Source organism: Leptosomus discolor, chromosome 9 (assembly GCF_034619465.1).
Source record: "Leptosomus discolor isolate bLepDis1 chromosome 9, bLepDis1.hap2, whole genome shotgun sequence".
Lineage (NCBI taxonomy): Eukaryota > Metazoa > Chordata > Aves > Leptosomiformes > Leptosomidae > Leptosomus > Leptosomus discolor.
Genome location: NC_141399.1, coordinates 47,198,563 through 47,219,923, shown reverse-complemented (window position 1 = coordinate 47,219,923; position 21,361 = coordinate 47,198,563). Strand labels below are relative to the sequence as shown.

The window sequence follows — 21,361 nt, the reverse complement described above, 5'->3', positions numbered from 1 at the left end:
GGAACCTGCAAGTTTAAACGGTGTTAAAGTGCAAAAGACTCTCAAAGGAAAAATACACCTCTGAACAAAGAAAAAACTCATTATACTTTGCACCTGTTTAAGGAAAAAAAATCCTTTTAACAAGGTGGTTCATTAATAAAGGTGCAATTAAGTATCACATCATTAAAGCAACAGGAATGAAAACAGAGTGAGTTCTCATTAAGAGACAATGCTAAGGTATCTATCTCATTAAACAAAACAAAAAAAAAGAAGAAATCAACACTTTCTCTCCTTGCTCCTGGTTATAGATAATCTCATAGGAGTTTATTACTTACAAACCTAAGATTGCTCCTGAAAGTTAGGAAACTGTGCTTTTTTTTGAGCTAAAAAGCTAGAATTTGTTCCCATATTTCTAAGAAAAGGTGTTACTTATTGTGAACAAGCACAGCAATGAGAACAGAAAAACCTTTAGGGGAAACCACCACTCATTTCAATATCACAAACAAGACATAAGCATAGGGAAAGTGACAAATTTTGCATTCTCTCAATAACAGATTCTCTTTCTGTTAACATTGTAAGTTAGAACAGAGAAACTTCAATCACTGTGGCAAGCAGCCAGCTCATGAATAGGCTTGCTAACATCAACAAGACTATTCGTATGAACAAATGCTCAAAATGACTACGAGACTCCTTGTATATCCTTTGTAATGTTAAAATCAGTAGGATTACTGTGGTTTCTAAGTGCTCTCCCACATGGACTAAGAGCTGAAGTCAAGAACAGTGCTCATGTGAGAAACCGTGTAAGGGCTGCAGTTAAAGAGTGAACTTGTCCTTTGTTTTCAGTTTTAAAAAATAATACAGCACATTCTAACAAAAGCACTACCAGACGAGCAGATACCAGGCTTTAACTAACCATAACCTAGTGCCTGAAGTGAGATTCTGAGGCGTATTGCTCAAGAAAAACACTACATCTACTCTCTGAACAGTTATTGGTTAACTATGTGTGTAACTCTGCCCAAAACCCACGAGATTTCAAACTACATTCAAAAAGTATAGAACCAGGATGGCAACACATAAAGGGTCTGTGAGAAAGGAAGCACCAGAACTAGCAGCAAGGTGGGGTTGCCTGCATGGTCAGCCCTTCATTTGAATGCAAATGTAATTTTGGGGCAGGCAGTTATCTGTGACATCAGGCAGGACCTTAGTAAACTGTTACCACCAGCACCTGGTAAAACCATTGTTAATCATGTGTAGTAAAGGGACATCAGGGCTAGCATGAGTCATTTATAGAGCCAGTCAGGGCTAGAAAAGAGAGAGAAAGAAAGAGGAGGGGAAGAGAGATCAAACAAACACTGCGAGGAGCAGGATGTCCCAGCAAGACAAAGCCAGGCTGTGAGCATCATGTATGTGAGTTATCTTTTGGATAAAGAAACCAGCATGTATCCAGGCCCTGCAAGGTGCAGCAGCAACAACCTGCCAGCGCAAAACTTTGTGTCTGCTCCACCCTATTCAGATTACATGGGATACCATCATGTGCCAACTCTGGACACCCACGGACAGCCTGCGGCAGCCTGGGGAGCTCCCTACGGCCCACAGAGGGAGGACTGGAACGCTTACGGCCCAGGACCTTCCAGCACCGTGGCTGCTGCCCAGATCAATGGCTCGTCTCCTGGACAGGTCTCCTACAGCTCTGCGGATTACAGCTCCCTCCATCCTGCTGGAGCTGGGGGGTTACCTCCTGTAGATACAATTAATACACAGCAAATCTCTCCCAACAGCCAAAGGCACAGCTCTTACGAATGGATGAGGAAAACGGTGCAATCCACTTCTACAGGTATGAGGGCACGGAGGTTTTTATGGTGAGAAGAGATTTGACTTTTTCTGTGTCACTGGGGTTTTATTTGCCAGGTTCCCTGTTTAGAGGGACGCGTTCAGTTTAACAAAGAAAGATCCTAATTGCTCTGGAGCGTTCTCTTGCTAGCAGTTAAACGTTGGTTTGATTATTGGATGCTGGTTTTGATCTGCTGACTATTTCTTGTATTTCCTTCTTGACCATTGATGCTGTGGCAAACGAAACTTCCTCTGACAGTGAAGTATTTTCACTTCAGATGTGTTAAAAAAAATTTGTGATATCAAATAATTGCTTTTAATAGGAATCCTATAGATTGGAATGAAGCAGCACGTCTGCAGAAAGAAATCACAATGAAAGTTTTTTATTTCACCATCACCTATACTTTGCTCGTTTTCCTCAAGTTTTAGAGTACATATAGAAAGTTCAAGTAAAATATATACAGTAGGGGGGTTGGAAGTAAGGCTTTGCATTAGAAATAACCTCTCTAAACCTGAAAACACTGACATGAAATGAGATCTGAAAGACCAAACAACAAGACAATGCTTTAAAAACAGGAATGATAAGGAAAGGCTTGCTTCACTTTGTAGTAGTAGCTCTCAGAATATGCAGGAATACAAAGATCCATGGTAACACACAGTTAATGCAGCGACAGATCAGTCTCTGATGCATAACAGTCGATGAGTACAAAACAATTCTTCAATTGTATTTAACCAGTAAAAGTGATGAAGGATGAGGAAAAGGTTCTGTTTGATTGTAATGAGGAACAATAGAAAAAAATCAATATTGAGCATCCCTACAACACAAAGCTGTACCTTGTAAGAACAGAAAGAAAACTCTGAAACAGGAAAGGGGAGAAGGAAAAGAAAAAGAAGGAAAAATGCCTGAAAAGAACAGAGGCACAATCTGCTCTATGAAAGTATCTGATCCTCTGAGGTGCTGAGCAGCTTTGACATGCACTGAGATCAGTAGAAATTAAGGATGTCAATACCTCTCCTAAAGAGACGCTCACAGTATTCCAACGCTACATCCCAGGAAGGTTCCCTTCCTTTCAGCCCTTCCTCCCACCCCCAGCTCTGTTCCACACATCCCTGTAAATAACAGATTTCAAAGCAAGTACTGAATCAATCTCTGGTGGAAAAGTAATTACTTAAAACATACTTTAGTTTCATACAGACGATTTTTCTATATAGTTGCTTTCATTTTTCTAATGCAGCTAATTTATACGGACAGAGGCATCCTCACTCCTGCTGAACACAACTTTAGTTCACAGAGAGTCCTTAGAAGTCAATAGGACAATCAGAGTAGGTTGTTAGTCTGGGTGAATAAGAATCTGGGGGGAAAATAAATAAGTAGTTATTTTTTAAATCATATTTATTCTTCATGGAATAATATCCAAGGAAAAAACAAAAGAGGGCCTGTCTACAGCTTACTTTTCAGCAGTCTACGAGGGCAATGAAATTGCTCACAAACTGTATGATTTACTGACGGCAGAACACTTGCTCAGAAAAACACTACTACTCATCTCTTCTTTACCTACCTGCCTTTTGCTCCTGTGGCTTTAAAGTGCAGCCTCTGAGAGAAAGCCCTGATTTGATCTGTCTGTGCTTCCCTTTTATAGTGGGGACAACCCTGAGATAGAGAGAAAGAACAGGCAATACCACATTCTAGCTGCCTGCTTAAGAATCATCCTTCGGGCTTTCTAACTTCCCAAATTTCAAGCCTGCAAGTGGCAGAGCATTCACAGGAGGTGGTTGGGACTCTCTCTATTCTGGAACGGTCCAACAAGATATCAAGCATCTTCCTCTCAAGAAGAACTGAAGAAACCAGCATGTCATAAGAGCATACCCTCCCAAACACCTCTTGGTTTTTTCTGCTAGGCCAGGAATGCTCAGTGCCAATAGATCTGCTTCACTGGAACGGGTTCCTTTTTCTTCATTCACTCCCTTTCCTCTGTTTAAAAGCAAGGGCCCTTCTGGTTTTCCCCATTCGCCAAAAAATAAAATATTTTTTTAAAATTTGCCCTAAGAGCAATGCCAGATCTAGAAATGCACTGAAGTGAGTCTGGTTCTGAGCATGCAGGTGTTGCAAGCGACTTCAAACGCACGATCAGGCTCGCCACAAGCAGCAGTGGTGTTTGCTGGATCACGATCCAAACCCTCAGCATTTCCTTAGGCAGAATCCATTGCTTTTTACACCCTTAAAGCTGGCTGCACACACTGAGCAGTACCCTTCTGTCTCTTTGCAAAACCTTTAGGAATTTCTGTTGGGGCTTCCTATAGGCAAGAGTGAAGGCATCACACCTATTATTTATTAGCTTGTCTTATTCCCTGTGAAATAGATATCAGCCACTATTCTTAAAGATGGAAAAACCGAGGCTTACCTGAAGTGATCAGAACAGAAATTAATTAGACAATTTTCTTATTTGTTTATTACTCGTTGCAAAATACTAGTTACCAGTAACAATATTATTTCACTATAGAAGCAATAGTTATTAAGGCAAGTGATTTTTGCAAGATATTCTTGAAAGCGGGCAAGAAATGCTCCTGTAATCTTACCCCTTTAAGATCAGGAGAGATTCTTTCTAAAAGTTTACTTACACTGAGTAGTCCAACTTGCAACAGGTATGGAAACAAGGCCCAGAATCAATGCCATTTCCATCTCCAGAGATTTCATGGTTAGCTTCTCTTATTAGTGCTTTGTGGCCTCGTGACCTGAAAGATGACAAACAAAACACTTTATTGAAATTTCTACCACTGCCTCATGCCCTACAGGTCTTTTGATACTCTGTTAACTAACCTGGAACAAAAGAGGAAATTATTTCAAGTCTTACTCTGTAATTTTATAAACAACACCCAATATAATACCATGTCTTCAACTGGTGTTAAGTGAAGTTTATGAGGTTGTGCTACTGGAGACCGCTGGAAGATCTCAGTATTTAATGTGAGACTATCATCCTGGTTTAGTGTTACTGGAAAGCATTTCCCCCAGAAAAGCCCTCCTAAGGCTTTAATCCTTCATTCTGTCTCTGGCTGAAGGATGTCTGTCCGAGTGTCTCTCCCTGCAGCTTTGGAACTGGAGGGATTGAGACTTGATCCTAAACACAGTGCACGTAGGATCCAAGCCCATGTCACTTCATTCTTGAGGGTGTTCAGGGTACAGGAGAAAGCAAATGTATTTTGACTCACAACACTTGAAGGAGGAAACACTGACTACTTAGTAGTTCCGACAAGAACACGGGCTGAAAAGACCCTTCTCTAACCCTTACACTGCTCCTCTCTCCTCTCCTAAACCTCCCCTTCGAAAGGGCGAGCAAAGCCAAGATAACCAGAATTCTAACAGAGACCTGAACAAAGCCACGACAACTAGAGATGTGAGGTGGCAATTCCACACACACACAAAGCATAATTACAGTCAAATTCTTTGATGGAAAGTAGAATAAAACCACCTTGGAACCAGTTACAAATCTTCTCCCTTTGATTTCAATATTTTTATGGAGGTATTGAATCACTGACACAGGATTAGACTTTACTTTTTGCCCTTGTGAGAAAACAACATACAACTGTGGCAAAACTGTGCCTGAAACAATAAGCTTGAACCAGGCAGTTCAAGGAGCAATGAGAATTTGCTCACAAAGCTGAAAATACATCTTAAGATCTGCACTCACATTACCATAAAACAGGGAGGGAACACGTTTTGAAACAGAGGTAAACTAATCATGAGCAGAGACTCTTCCCCATAGGTGACAAGTCTCCTGTCATTTTTGTTCAATAAAAATGTACTCTGAAGACATAAAGACAGTTTTTCTGATGATGACGACAGGTGCTGACAGCATCATTCCCAAACGCACTGTAATGTATAGCAGCTAGTCTTGGAAGGAAAAAGTTAGATTCGAGGGAATATAAGGAAGAGAAACAAGCCTCTTAAGAAGCCATTCCTGCAAAATGCTGAATGCCTAAAGAACATACAACACTTGGAAAAAATTTCAGTTCATGGCTTGCTTTCCAGGCTATGCAGTCAGTGCAATGGGATTTCCCCTGATCTTACCACTCTGAAATCCCCCTACGGTTTCTGCAGGTCAAGTCCTTCTGCCAAACAAAATCCCTCCAGGGCAGTCTGCCCAACCGTTGTTCTAAGGTGGTAAAAATGACTCTGCTGTGGATTCGGGTCCTTCTGTATGACCAAGATGAACAGAACAGTTTACACGAGCAAAGTGCAGGACAGAATTTGGCCGATGAGCTTCACAACAGAGTAGCAGAATGTATTTGAAATGGAAAAGGTTAGCATTTTAAATTGGAAGTCAACAGAACAGAAGGGAAAATTCTTCAAGTCTGATGAAAGGTTCCAGTTCTATGATCCTGTTCTGTTCTTTTCAGCATGAGTCACCTGAACATGTATAACAAGAACAAAAATGATCAAGAGCCAGCAGAAAATACAAACACAGAATTTCACCATGTTTCACAAACCTTTATGCAACCAACTTCACAGTAATGAATAGTCTACTCATCGCACCAAGACTTCTGGCAGGAATAGTTTTACTCACATTATACAGGACTGGATTCACATAACAGGTCCTAATACAATGGCAGCGTATGGGGTTGTGGGGGGGGTTTAACTCAACTTCAGAGAACATCGCATACAGCACAATGTCCACCTCCGAGACATTTAAAATTACTTTTCCTTCACAACTTCAATTAAGTCAGTGAAATTACACTAGGGAAAATTTGTCTCTTTCTTTTCCTACGTTTTTAAAGTACATAAATATTTAAAGAGAGTCTCAAAACAAAACTCTGGGGCCTGATCTTGAACAGTCTGTATCTTTATAAACTCAAAAAACTAACACTCATCTCTGAATACTAAGCTAACATAAAGATGCAGATCTGAACTTGGCATATCTCCAGGGCAGAAAGCATTTCATCTTCCGAGCTGACTTAAGCTAACTTCCAGTCACCAAGCACAGACATTAGCTCCCTCTGAAACGACATCCAGCTAAGGAATCCGACTGCATCGCTTTGTGAGTAACCCGCCAGCAACCCGACACTACGCTACATCGTGACATCTTCTGGCTCCATCAGGCACCTTCTGGATTTTATGAATGATGCCAGTTTCAGTAGACAAAGAATATTCCTGAAAAGTTAAGAGAGGAGGCACTGAAAAAGGGGCCAGGGCTAGTTCTAATGCTAATTTATTTTGCTTTGTAAACTAGTTGTGAGGTCCGATGGTGGGTTGTTTTTTTTTTTCCTTTCCTGGCCTACATTGTCTGAGGTTTTGAGGCCTATCTGTCATATTGAGGCAACAGACCCTTTTAACACTTCACTTTGCTTTGATATGCAGTCTTGTCTCTTCCTTCTCCCTCTTTTCTTCAGGAGTTATATTGCCGGAAAGGGTGATGATTTTCACAGCAAATAAAGAGGCCTTCTCCTACCTTTATTGTCTTCAGAAGAAATGCTCTGTGAATTTTATGACCAATGGAAAGCTCTTCCCTTCCCCCAACTCAAAACTTGGCCAGTCACAAAAATTGCTGGAGCGGGTGCGATAGAACAGGATTGTTAAACTATATCCCACAAAAAGTTAGATTCTGAGCCTGAACTGTCTTAGCTCTTGCTACTCCCAAGGCACTCCTCAATAGTCGCTATTTGCAAAATAGGTTTTTTGACAAAACTCGCTGTTCTTAAATAGCTCATTAAACCCAGGAAATCCACTCCCCCAACACAAAGGCAGTTGCTTCAAAGGTTTTTTTTGTTTCATTTTTCTTCCACCCAACTACTAACAACCTCTCCAACCACTTGCAATTCCATAGTATAACTGTCCGTGCCACTTCCAATAAAACTGACACTCTATTGCTGATTAAAATGATAATCTGTCACTAACAAAAGATTAATTAAGATTACGGAAAGTTAAATGTTGGTAATTTCACCCACCTAAGTGACTAAAATATGCAGGATTTGACTAAAGAATTGGATTAAAATATTAACTTCTATCATTGCATCATTAAATTTTGCCATTATCTCCTAAAGAATTCTGAGAAACGAGGAACATCCTTCTGCTGTCTCTGAGGTGAATCCATTAGCCCTACCTCAAATTTCACTCAGGTAATACTTCTCCTTGAAATAAAATACATCACTGTAAATAAAACTAGTAAAGGGTCTGTAAGACTTGGGTCAGAATGCAGGAGAGTGGATCTATTCCATCTAACAGCTGGAATTTAGAGGCTGAAGTCCCAAACTGTTCAGCCATAGGTTTTGTTGCTGCTGTTTGTTAACTTTGGCAAATAAAAGTGCACTTTGCCTTTGAAAGGAACTGCCATATGCAGACTAATTCCAACCCAGCATCCAACAAAGGCATTAGGAAGACTCTCACTGACATCAAGGAGAGTCTGAGTAAAGGCCTAACAGACTAAAACCTGACTCTGCCAGAACTAAAAGTATCCTCTCAGAAGATCCTGGCAGATCGCAGCTCCCATTGTCAGTTGTCTCTCACAGAGAGTATTACTCTACACAAAAAATCCAATTATTAAAGACAAGGTTTATGTGACAAATCATAGAGAATTTTTCTCAGGTTGCTGTGGGCTCTTAGGAAGGCTATGTTCTCCTTTTGCTTTTCTACTTTTTAAATCATTCTCTTAACTTTAAAGAAAGAAATTAGATATGAAAGCTCCCAACCTTCCTTCGAAAAGAAACTGGATAGTATCATGCCTACTGAAAATAGACTGAAAGCTACTCATACAAAAATAAAAGATTTTATTGGAGAAGTTCTGTTTTCCACATACATTTAATCACTTCTTCAGATTAAAAAGCAAAAAAACCCCAACCCTCTCCTACTCAGATAATAAGGGTTTAAGCACTTAAAACCAGAAGCAGGAACGTTTACCTTGAAGTTTACCACCTTGTTTTGGCTATACAAGAACATTTGATATTTGCCTGTGGCTTCTGAATGAGAATAGAGTTCAAGATAAGATCACCTTGCTGCTCTTTTGTGTACTCCATCTTAACACCACAAAGGAGACTAAGGAAACATTTTAAACATTTTGTCCCATAGAATGACCCCAAATTCTCATTTGAAGAGGGAAAAAAAAAAAAACCTAACCAAACCACTGGCTAGAGAGATCAAAAGCTAAAAAATACCAAGCGAGGCATTAAAGCACCGCAGGTGACCATATGTTAAACAAACAATTTACACTTCGAATGAATGAAAACAAATGTCCTAGTATTTATGTGGACTGAACTGAATAACTGCTGTTCTTTAGAGACTCTAAAATTCTTACCGTAATGTTGTCAAATTAACAGCACTTTTCACTTGATTATGCATGTAAACATAATTGGGCTAAATCTGCTTTCACTACAGTTTCACAATGACAGAAATGCTGCTGAAATGAGAATGGCCCCTGTATCCACCCCAGACAAACACAGGGCAGCAGAACCTCCACAGGGAGGTGAACGGATTCGAGTCAAAGTGGTTTGGGCCGCATGGGTGGAGCAGAAACCCCAGCGTAAGGAACAAACACAAACACGCATTTCCCCTATGGAAATATCCCAAGTAAACAGGCTGAACGCACAGTGCTTTCCCAGGGTTGAGCACCAGGGAGCATGGAACCTGAAGGATCAAATTCTGATGCAGACCTTTTCCCACAAGCCTGGGAAGAGTCCTAGAGAAACGCTGTCACGCAGGGCGAACCAGTTACTATTCACAACCAGAGGTGTTACAATATTTGCTTACAGCATTGCACTGACCAGGACTTCCAGTGCTGGACAACTCTGGATCTACAGCACAAAAAGGATCAGAGCCTGAAGAACCTTCTAATGCCAACAATACTTTGGTGAGCTAAAATTTCTTCCGAGTAGCAAAGTACTGTCAAATGCTGGAAGATAAAACAGTGATATGGCTCTCAAGCCACTACCATACAGCCTGCACAGCAAGTGGAAGGACAGGTTACCTTTCAGTATGTTCAGCTATTTAAACAAAGAGACATCACATCTCCCTCCATACATGGGGGGGAAAAAAACCATTAACCCCTGAAACTAAAGCATGAATGAAGGGATAAAGTACTTAAAGGTTCTGCCATAGTCCTGTACCCCGAATTCTGATCTTTGGGTGCTACTTAAACTTCAAAAGGAAGGGGAGTTGGAGGGACAGGCTGGGGAGGAATCAAGGCTTTGACACCACTGATACACCAAACCTCCAGCTATTCTCTCCTGCAGGGGAGCAGCTGGTTGCTATGGGGCAGTGTGCCGTGGTGATCTACTCAGAGACTGAAATGTTACCAACTCAATGCCTGAACATCTATTTCAGTCCTCTCCATTCAAAATTAACTGCTCTTATTAAGAGAGCAATTATCATGAGAAACCTGCTTTTTTGAAGAGTTAGGCATCCACACAATCTTTTCAGAAAAAGACCTGTAAGCAAACACGAGCTGTGGTATGAAGCTAAGCTACATCTGCAGCACGAGCAGACTGTACAGGCAGCAAGCCACAATATGCATCAAGTTTTATGCACCATCGAAGAAAACTTGACTCTGAAGAGGCTGTTCTACCATAGTGACCACTAAGGACACAAAGATTCACGGCCTACAGTACCACAGTGGAACACACTGCAAAAAAACAGCAACTAAAAATCCATTCCCTGTCCCAGACGATTTACAGTCTAAATACACACATCTCAAGAAACGTCCATACAAATACAGGCACACAGGGAAGCACCAAAAGACGGTAAAACTGTGGTTAGGAAAGGTGGTGACACTGGTCTTAACACAATGACCCAGTTCTTCAAAAACGTAGGCAGACCTTAGGCTAGGGCTCAGGGGCCTCGGTTTTAAGCAGGTGTTGATCTCTGATATAATGATTGATTTCCGATATATTGATTGATCTCCAGTATATTGATCTCCGACAGACTGATGGCTCAATACGAGCATTAACCACAGAGGACAGGTGGGTGAGAAAGGAAGCATCAGTAGCCCTTCCCATTCTCAGTTCTCTTTCACTGCTGCCAAGGCATTCTGTCCTCAGAAGTTACGCTGTATGGCATCCAGAAAATGTCAGCTCCTTGCATCTGTGTTCACTGGCTTTTGTCCTTTGCCATTACCTTTTAACGACCCGGCTACTGCCGGGCCCTGTCTGCCTCCCTCCGTCAGCTGCACCCACAGCTGAAAGGATGCAGCAGTGCTGCTTGCAAAAGAGCAGATGCTGTAGTTCTAGCGTTGTTCCATGTCCTTTGTAGAGTATTGCTGCTTTCTTTTTCTCTTTTTCATTAACTGTCATCTGAAAATCTACGTTACTATTCCCTGCGCTATTATCAAGTCATGGACAGACTGTGCCAGACTTGAAGAAAAAACACAACCTCCAAATTGCAATAACAATCACAATATTGTATTAATTTTTCTAGCAACAACAAGTGAGGAACTTTGGAAGCTCTCAGTGTTTTCTACGCAGTAAAATACCCTTCACAATTTCCCTCTGAAGCAGGTAGCAGCGTATCAGCTTTAGGGACAAAGAAGCAAGAGCAATTCAACACCAGGCAGCAAGCTTGCACCAGAGCTGGGAACAGAACGCGGGTTTCCTGGCTCCTTGTTAACAAGAACTCCTTCCCTTCCCCAAACGATAACACAAGGGTGACAGAGAATACAAGAAGCAGTTTAAGATCTCCTTACTAAGGAGCAAACCCAAAATCTGATGGTATGAACCTCTTAGAGTGTAAATCAAGACCGAGTCGAGGGAGTTACTCTGGGTAAGTGCATAGAGAATCAGGCCTAAAATACCCACAAATATATTTTCAAATGTAAAGCCAGATATTTTGTGTTACGAAAGTTAAAAAATTCTAGCTTGAAGCAATGTGTTCTTCTTTCAAAACAGGTAAAACAAGAACAAGAGAGAAGTACCGAGTGGTTTACACAGATCATCAGAGATTAGAATTAGAGAAGGAATTTCATTACAACAGATACATTACAATCAGGAGGAAGTCTGAACTTGCTGCAAACCTAAGACTTTCCGAGAGACAGGTAGAGTATGGATCACCCATTCAGGATTTCCTTTGCATTTATTATTGCTGATGAGGAGATAACGATACTGGCTAAGAACACAAAAATGCTAATGCCTCTAATAACCAAACAATGCGACTGGTTTCCCTTTGCAGTGCAGGAACTCAAACTATCCGGCCCAACGGCCTGCCAGCCTTGTTTGTGCTCATTTCTAAATATCCCATCAGCGCTGCTTCAGCTCTCATGTGGAGCTGTGACACAACACAGAAAAAGCAAACACCAGCCTTACCTACAGTCCTGTTCTGGGACACAAGAGTAAAAATACCAACAAAACCCTGCCTGGATTTCTCTGTTCTACTGGGGTAGTGGTAGCAGGGAGGAATTTTTGCTGAAATTTCTGAAGCGGAATTCCTGGTTCTGCTGAAGTCAATGGGAATTCTATAACCAATTTCAACAAGGTCAGTCTTAGCAAGGAATGGAAGTGATGAGCTCAAGGATGCTCAGGACACTTGAAGGTATTTGTTTCCTTGGCTGCCTTTGACCTTCTGTGAAAGGTTTCCTAGCTACTTGCTACTCCTTTCTCCTGCCCCTATTTCCTCCTACCTGCTCCAAATTCCACTTTATTCCCACAATGTAAATCAAAACACAATCCCTTCTGGTCAAAAGATACATACAATTTGTTCTGGGACCACTCCGCGTTGTTCAATCATGCAATTGCCACCCCCTGCCACAGCAAAGCAGGTACAGCGGCCCTGGCTCTCCAGCGCTTCAGCTGCTCCTGCAAACAACCCAGACAAGACGCCAAGATCCCCCACCACGACACACAACACGGGCTGAGCGCCTGTTCGGACCCGTTTTACTTGGGAGTTTCTTGCTGAAGTAAGCAGCGACACAGAAAATTAAAGTTTTGCTGAAGGATCCCCCTGAATAGATGTCACAACAGGCTCATTTGGTGCCTTTTCTATTTGCAAACCACCACAGCACTGTTTTCTCGTCAGTTATTATTCAGTATCATTCACTGAAGATTATGCCTGATTCAACATTGTTTCATGGTCTCTACTGAGCAGGGATAGTCCAAAATCCACCTCGGTGTAGCTGTGTTCATCCAACTTGAACTGGCCTTAGCACACACTGAAAGAGTTTACAGAAATGGAGAAGGAAATATCCGTTTTGCGAATATTCCTCAATCTTCTGCTGAACGCAAGTATTTAATTATTGAAAATTACAATTATTTCAATCGGGTATAAAAAAAACACACTATGTGTCTTTTTGCTGGCTGTTAAAACCTTAATAACTTGACTTCATTATGCTGAATTTAAAAATTACGACCCCGCTTCTGTAAACAGCCAACAATATTTACTTGAAACTTCCTAGTTCGGTGATAATTCCTGATAAACCTTTTTGTTAGTATATCTGAGGTGGTGACATAAAAAAAGATTTGATACATTTCTTTGACATATATTGGGGAAACATGGCAACAGTTTTTGCAATATTTGCTCTTCATCACCACCAATATATGTCATGAATGGAATTAATTCCAGTGCACAACGCCTACATCTCTGAAGTCACTTTTGAAAGTGTAAGATTAAGAAAGAAATACCTGCTCTATACTCCCACTGTGACCCTTTCATACAAATTAAACATCCCCATCGTATGAATGGCTGAACACACACTGTCCTGTCCCACGTTCCACTGCACTCAGCCTAAAACCTGAAAGGATTTTCTGGAAAAGCTTTTTTCCTGGCTATGCCAAATCACATCCAGGACACTGGAAGGAATATCTCAAGACAGAAGGACAAAAAAAAAAAAAATTGTTTAAACAGGGAAGGAAAGATGTAATATCTCATGAAGAAAAAAAAAAGGCAAAATGAAGCCTTGCTAATATAGGAAGGACACACAAATAAAGGATGAGGAGAAGAAAGAAGAGCGAAAATTATACAGGGAAAGTTACTCAGAACAATTGAACAGTAGGAAAAAAATACTGAAAGGAAGGAGGACAAGAGACGCAGCTGACCATGTTAGCTCTTAGTCTAACATCACAGATCTGTATTTACCCGCAGTTCTTTGACAACGGGCATACGACCTCGAAGTGCCTGCTAAAATCCTCTCTGGATCAGTGCTGCAGATCCGCAGCCCTCGTTCAACAACAAACGAGAGCAAAAACCTAAATTCAAAGGCAGGTAAGAGCACTGAAGCCAGAGGGAATTCTGAAACAGATGTTAGTTGAATTTTTAGACTGTTTCATCTTTTCAGGCATTTTGGCAAATGCCAGGGTGAAACTAGATTACCTCAGCACAATCAGAATGCAAGAGGTCTGAGAGTATTTGAGACCGGTTTAATGGAACGTAATTTGGTGCTGAAATGACATTCCAGAAACTAAGACAACAAAATGAACTGCCAGGTGTCCCAGATGATAGCCTGGGACCTAAGAGACCCAGCCCAAATTTCCACAAGCTTTGCGTGTATCTGAATTTTTATTATAAAATGGGAATAATACTGTCTCAAGGATAAGTACACTGAGACTGTCACAGAGACTCCTTAAGATGATTTGTGGGACTTCACCAGTGGGTTTTCTTTTAAATCACCACCTGGTAGCCACCGATGTTATCGCCTCTTGCTGCTTTACCTCCTTTCTGATCATCATCCCCTACCTAGCAAAGGATAATTAAACAAATCAGTATTTCTCAGCAAACCATCGATTTTTCTTTGGGTTATAGAAAATGGTGACAAAAGTGTTTCCTTTGCCATCTCAACCCCACCAAGAAAACACATCTGAATGAGGCAGCTTGACTTACTACACTGACTAGCCAGAATACAGAGCCCCATCCAAGGAGAAATAGCTGGTGTGCACTGCTGTAAGTGCAACACTGGGGATTCACATCCAAGGACATTTCAGTCACCGTAGAACATTCACCCTTTTGCACCTGAACAAGTTCTGCTGTATTTTCAATTGACCATTACGCATCAACTTCACCCTGTCCTCACTTGTTCTGTCCCAATCAAGACCCACACGCTCTTCAATCGCTGCTTCCTCTCTCCCCCAAGGGGACTGCATTTCCGTGACAGAGCAAGGACTACGGCGGGAAGCAGCAGCAGGTTCTGGCTCCATCTATGAACGCAACAGAAGGCACCTAGCTATTAACGCCCCACTTTGACAGTCTTTTGAAGTAACGTTGTGTACGGAGAGCAGTGCACTGGTGAAATTCTGCTCAGAAGTGCATTTCCCTCCGCTTACCCACTGGAGCTGACCAAGCAATGCGCAGCATCCAAACAGGAAAGCTTTTGTGCCTCAGTTTATAGGCCAGTAACAGGTTTTGACTTGCTCTGACTAGGGCATATAGTTTTCAGTGTAAAGGTACTCTTTTTGCTATCACTATGACACATGAGATTCAGTTCTGTTAGATTTTGTACAAACATAAATAAATAAATAAAAAATCAAAGCTTATTCCATAAAGAAATACCTCCTAAAAATACAACTAACACCGAAAAACGTTTTTTACCAAGCTATTAATAAATATTTTATTACCAGATAGGAAAGATTACCTGTATGAAAACCAAGCAAACACCTCTGTCATCTCAGTTTGCCACTGCCTTTCTCGCTGGTACTCACATGATTGATTTTGCCAGTGACCCTTGACTGCACATGTAAATAATCACGTTGCATTCTATTAGCCACTGAAAAAAATTTTCCTCTGCTCCTCTGCAGGTGAAAATCTGGTTCCAGAATCGCAGAGCCAAAGAAAGAAAATTAATGAAGAAGAAAATGACTCATTTCGATGGCAGCAATCTTGGCACTATGCAGAGTGACTCTGGCTCAGTGAGCCCCATGCCAGTTCCTGACCAACAGACTCATTCAGAGATGCCCAGTTCTTTATTCCCACCGCCACCTCCTCCACCTCCGCTGCCCCTGAACGGGTTGCAGCACAACGGGAACCTGCAGCAGGTTGTGGCCTCCCAGTAAGGCTGCCCGAAGAGCTACTGCAGATCGAACACTACAAACTGCCGGTACATGGAGCACTACAGGATGGAAGAGAGGACAGCCGCAGCCGTTTTGCAGGAGTCCCCAGCATGACCCAGTTTTGTGCACATAAGCCTCAAGTACAGTAAACCGAGAGCCTCTTGCCAGGTCTGCAGGATAGCGCAAGTTCCCGAGGGCAGCGGAACTGCCGTGGGCCAGGAGTCCTAGTGGCAGGGAGGCTCTGCAAGAGGATGCCATGCTGAGTGTGGGCCACAGGGCAAGCATCCCGCCAGCCATGCAGCAGGCGGGTAGGGACTGGGAGGGAGGAGAGCCGAGGACCAGATACGGCCACTTGTCACGGTACGCTGCAGACCAAAAAAAAGCACAGAACAGGCCACAGGCAATAGCACGTGGCTGAGGCGGTAACGGCAGCTGTACGCAAGGGCTCTGTCTGCCCCTCGCCCCTAGGTAAAGAGTATGCTCCTCCTCCTTTGATCTCCACGCGGGTTCCATGTACTAATCTCACTTTCATGGACTTTACACATGGATCTTGATAAATGAAGCCCTGGCTTATATGTTTTGACCCACTTGATGGAAAGCCTGGGTCACGGTGGTTGCACTCACTACATGTTAAGGGCAAAGGTCAGTGACGAGCTTTTTGGAAGTTTTGGGTTTTGACAGGTGTGATTTCCAACACTCCACACACTGGTATACACATGCACTCTTCAATCTTACCATAAATGTTTCAAAAGCATTCTGGAACTGTGAATCTTGGACCGAGTTCATTTTTGACAGCAGAAAAATCATGTCAGACTCATTTTGCATTCTAAAAGAAAGGGCAAAGTGTAGGTATTTTAAAAAGTGACTGCATTTCACAAGACAGCATAGCCCATGGATAAAGATGCAATAATTGCATTCAACTAATTTTAGTCCAGTTTTCAGAGCTATTGTGACACTAAAAAAAAAAAATCTGAAAAGCCACATTAATGGAAGACAAAGCAAACAAGTATTTCACTTAAATATAAGCTCTCGGCATTTTTTAAGGGAGTCTCAATTTCTGAAGTGCTGATCCCTTCCACACTAAGCAGAATTTGGTAGGTAATCAGTACTTAAGAGTAATCCGGATATTTGCTTCCTAATACGACCACCAATTGCATGTGCATACCTTGTCTGCAAAGGGAAAACTTTTAAAGCACACAAGTGATTTGTGAATTTATTCCCTCACAGTCAAAAGCAGTTTAGAAATTTAGGATGCCTATCCTCACGAATTGTCATCAAGGTGGCCTCTTAAATATCTCTGTCACTGTTGCAAATAAGACTTGGGAGTATTAAGTTGTTTAGGCACTACGTTCCTGGGGTTTTTTCCTTAACTATAACAAATAGTACTATTAGATCATCAAAATGTTGGTAATGTGAAATTACTTTGTATATAAAGAACATTAAAATAAATGACTTTTTTCATAATCATTTTCCAATGTGATATCGGCTACTGTAGCAAGTGAACATGCAGATTTTCATTATTGGTCTGTTAATGAATTGTAACATCAAATTTAAAAGCGGAGTGATGGTAAAAAACCTTACAAAAAGCTGAGGAGAATGGCAAGACCAGGGTGGTTCAGGGCGCTGGCAGTTTCCCCTAGTTCTTAATTTTATTTATCATTTTATTGTTGCGAGAAGGCCAGCACTACCTAAGAGTAAAGTTCCAACTTTAAACGGACACATCTCTATTGTAACATTCCCACTCACTCCTTTCACAATGCCGCTCCATTTGCTGGCAGGAGCAGCCTGACGCTTTGCACAGCTAATACAAACGAGATGAAGAAACTGCAATTCAAAGCTCAGCAACAGAAAGACTCCCACTGATTTCCACATCCCACGAAAAGCGGAACACGACAGACAGCATGTGGGAACAAAAGTGACTTGGCATCCGTATTGATAAGCATGTCAACCAGTCCAAAACACTGGTGTCCCCAAAAGATACCCAGTGGATATGTCCAAAGGAGGAATCCACTGGAAATATACAGAACAGCCATTCCGTCTACTGAGGGAAACGCTAGAGGTATCTTACCCACAGTTAACACACCCACACACACTCATATATTTAACTTAATACCCAGACTGAAAAAGGTTCAAGGGGAAAAGCATCCTAACGTTGGCCAATTAAACAGAATTATGGTTGCATGCTAGAGAAAAATCAACACAAATTTCCAGATCTAGGCTTTCAAAAGGTAAGAATACAGAGGGAAACTGTCTTTCGTCTTGATACACAGTAATTTAGGACCTGGTTGTAGCTAAGCGTACAGAAGACTGGCCCTAGGGTTTTGCAGGATCAAGTTCACAGCTACCTATTTTAATCACATCTCCACGACACAGTTTAACTTTGTACTAAAATTTTAAACAGGAAAAAGAAAAAAGTCCTTCAAGACAGAACGTTAAGAAAAGAAATCTATCTGAACACAGCTTCTTTCTCTTTAGAATTATTTAAACATCATTCAAAGAGAGGGGGATCTGGCAAAATGACCTGGTTTATCTTGTTTACATGTAGAAGAGTTATTGAGGAAGATAAGTGACCACTTTGAAGATCTGCCTCATTTCTGTTCCAGTTTGCTGAAAGCATGCTTGCTATAGGTTGCTATGTGTTTCCAATCAGAAGTTGTTAAGTACACAAAATAAGGTTGGATTTTATTTGCAGAAGCACATGTTCAAAGGTTAAAATTTATTGCTCCAAAAGCAGTATCTATAAACCAGGGCAATACCTTAGAGATTATTAACCTTCTAGTTATGCCAGCGATTGTTTTAAGTAGCACATTTTTTTTTGTAAAACTTACCAGCAATCTAGTCAATTAAATAGTTCCAGTGTGCTTTAAGCCTTTAAACAGTCGCCCACCAAAACCAAAAGAAAGCTATTTTTCTCCGCGAAGCTTGTGCAGTGCTGTTGCTTAAACGCTGTACTGTCCATAACTAAAAATAAGAGAGACATAAAATTGGAGCCAAATCAACTGAAAGTATTTTGGTCCAACATTGTGATCCATGAAAGGCTCATGCCAGTCCTCAGAACAATAGTTACTGTCTTCCTGACTTTGGTATATCATACAACCTATCACTTTTATCACATCTAAAACTGAGGGACACTCAAGCAGAGTTGCTGTGAAGATTGATTGGTTGTTAGCAAAGTGCCCTGAAGAAGAAAAGCATACCTTGGACTACATCACAAGAATATCTAAGCCCTTAATCCTAATTGTGATTAAGGGAACGATCAAGATATATCCAATTTCCAGAGGAATTCACTAACCTTTAAACCCCGTTACCCAGCGAGAATTGTGATCTATACGGTACAAAAAGATCAAGAGCAGCAAACAGGACCTTCTACAAAAACTAAGCAAGATACACAATTCAAAATGACATTTCTAAACCAAAAAAACTTCAAATACGCAGTATCTGCAATTGCTTGGGGGTTATGCAATCCCTGGTGTACATACGAATGAGCATCAAGTATGTGCTACCTTCTACCCAAGGAGCAGATTCAAAAATATATTCCCTCTGGATGTTAACGTAAAAACTAAAAAGCATACTCCTACTTCAGCCCCCTCATTCGGTTTGCTGGTGCAGTACACGCTCCCTCCAAGCCCAGCTTTCACAGCCCAAGCGTACACCGAAATGATGTGTCCCTGCCAACGACTTACACGGCCAGTCACGGTTTGGAACGATGCTGGATGTGTTCCCAGCCGGACACAACATTGGGCAAACCTCGCTGCGTAACAGAGCAGGCACAGGTTTTCTGGTGAAAACGTTTGCCGGCTGTTTTCACACTCAATGAGCACAAATACTTTCTTGTACAGTTGGTAACGAACTCTCTTCTGAGAGGTATCACAATAAATGGAAAGGCTTAATTGAGATACACCCTGCGTGTTCCTGGTCTTCTAAGCCACAATAAAATACAGTCACTCTAAGGCAGGACAGACTTTATACAGACAATAACCTCTCTTACCTGGGAGTTAAAGAAGAGTTAAATTTGTGCAACCAAAATGCCAGTCTGCCAGGAATATAAACCACGTGTATGGCAAGAATGGCAAATAGCAAAGGCAATCGGTTCCTTCGTTGCCTCGTGAAACACCACGCCAAAGAAGGTCTCAAGGACTCAATAGTGAGCCCCCAATAATCCCATCTAGCCATGCCCTGTCAGCAGGGATTAGTTACAGCAAGCGGGAGCCCTACACTACATGACTCAGGAAGGAAACCAAAGAAATATTAGTAGAGGATTTGTTGTTCATTTTCATGGTCCTGTTAAAAAAATTGATCTAACCTGGAGTTGACATGGAGGCTCTGTAACTCCCGCCATATGAAGCCTGCTGGTTGAGCAGTAAAACCTACTCTTACTACTGTCAGTATTGATTTTGTAGCAGATTTTAAATTATTTAGATTTCACAATAGCAAGACCCTCCTTTAGCTCCAGACCGTTCTCCCCTGGCAAATACAACACTGATGCAGATCATACGTGAAATATATTGTCTCTACTTCTAATAAAATGCAAAAGTTAACATTAAGAAATGAAAGATAAGTCACTGTTAGCAACAGTTAGAGAAACAGCAGTGGAACAGACAGAACAGTAAATACAACCACTGTGCTTCCAACAAGTCCCTTTTCATCATTTTTCAAAAGAATTTGTGAACAATCAAAATTTCAGAGCACGGAATTAGAAACAAAACATCGAGGAAGGCTTCACGGACAACTGACTTTTTTATTTCTACAGTTGCTCTCTTACGAAAAAGAAATCCACGTTAGGGATGAGAGAGACAGCACAGAACTGCAACGTGTGATACACGCCTTCTTCCCCAGAAGAGCTCCGTTCAGCAAGTGAAAACAGTTCAGCTCGCATTGCTCATACAGCTCTCCAGGCTGTGCCGCATCTGTCAATACCGAGATACAATTTGGGGTGCTCTTGCATCCCAAGCCCTGAAAATCCGACCTAAGCAGGGTGTTGCATATTAAACCAGCCCAGTTAAAAAGGGTAAATAAAATTTTTAGAAGCTTTGTGTTTGTAGAAGCCTCAGCGAAAGCAAGAGCAGTCTCTTTAGCTGTGTGTTTCAAAATTTTAAAACCATCTGCTTTCCTCATGACCAGTCAGATTTTTTTTCCAACAGAACCGACCTCTGATGACAGCATGCCGCGCGCTGACTGTCCTTTCCTCGAGATCTGTACAGCTGACTATCAACTTTCGGGGGAACGGGTGTGCTGCAAAGCCCAGCTTGAATAAAGGCTCAGTAACACCCCCAAACCTCTGCATCAGAACTATCAGCAACACATAGCTCCCTACCCAAGTCCTTAGCTGGCCATTCCACTGAAATTCCAAGCATGCAGTTATAAAGGCACGGGCAGGAAGCATTCCTGAGCCTGATGTTAGGGATGTGTGATTGGAGCGGTCATCTGGAGGCAAGAAAACAAACATCTATTGCTATCACCTCAGCCAGAACAGGACACACTAACCTCACCTGCGTTTTTTGCCTCAGAAACAAAACCCCAGAGAGATTTCATATGATTTTCAAGCTTTGAAGATGGACAGATTTATTTCTTCTTATCTCCATATAAAAGGAAGAGTATGAGTCAG

At 41.6% G+C, this 21,361-nt stretch overlaps 1 protein-coding gene across 1 annotated transcript; it reads left to right on the top strand.

Moving 5' to 3' along the window:
* The first annotated feature begins 1,380 nt into the window (after positions 1 to 1,380).
* On the top strand, positions 1,381 to 15,759 carry LOC104347293 (homeobox protein CDX-1). Its single transcript, XM_009952271.2, has 3 exons — positions 1,381 to 1,813; positions 11,674 to 11,819; positions 15,505 to 15,759. Exons 1-3 carry the CDS (start codon positions 1,381 to 1,383, stop codon positions 15,757 to 15,759), a joined length of 834 nt encoding a protein of 277 aa, XP_009950573.1.
* The last annotated feature ends 5,602 nt before the right edge of the window (positions 15,760 to 21,361 follow it).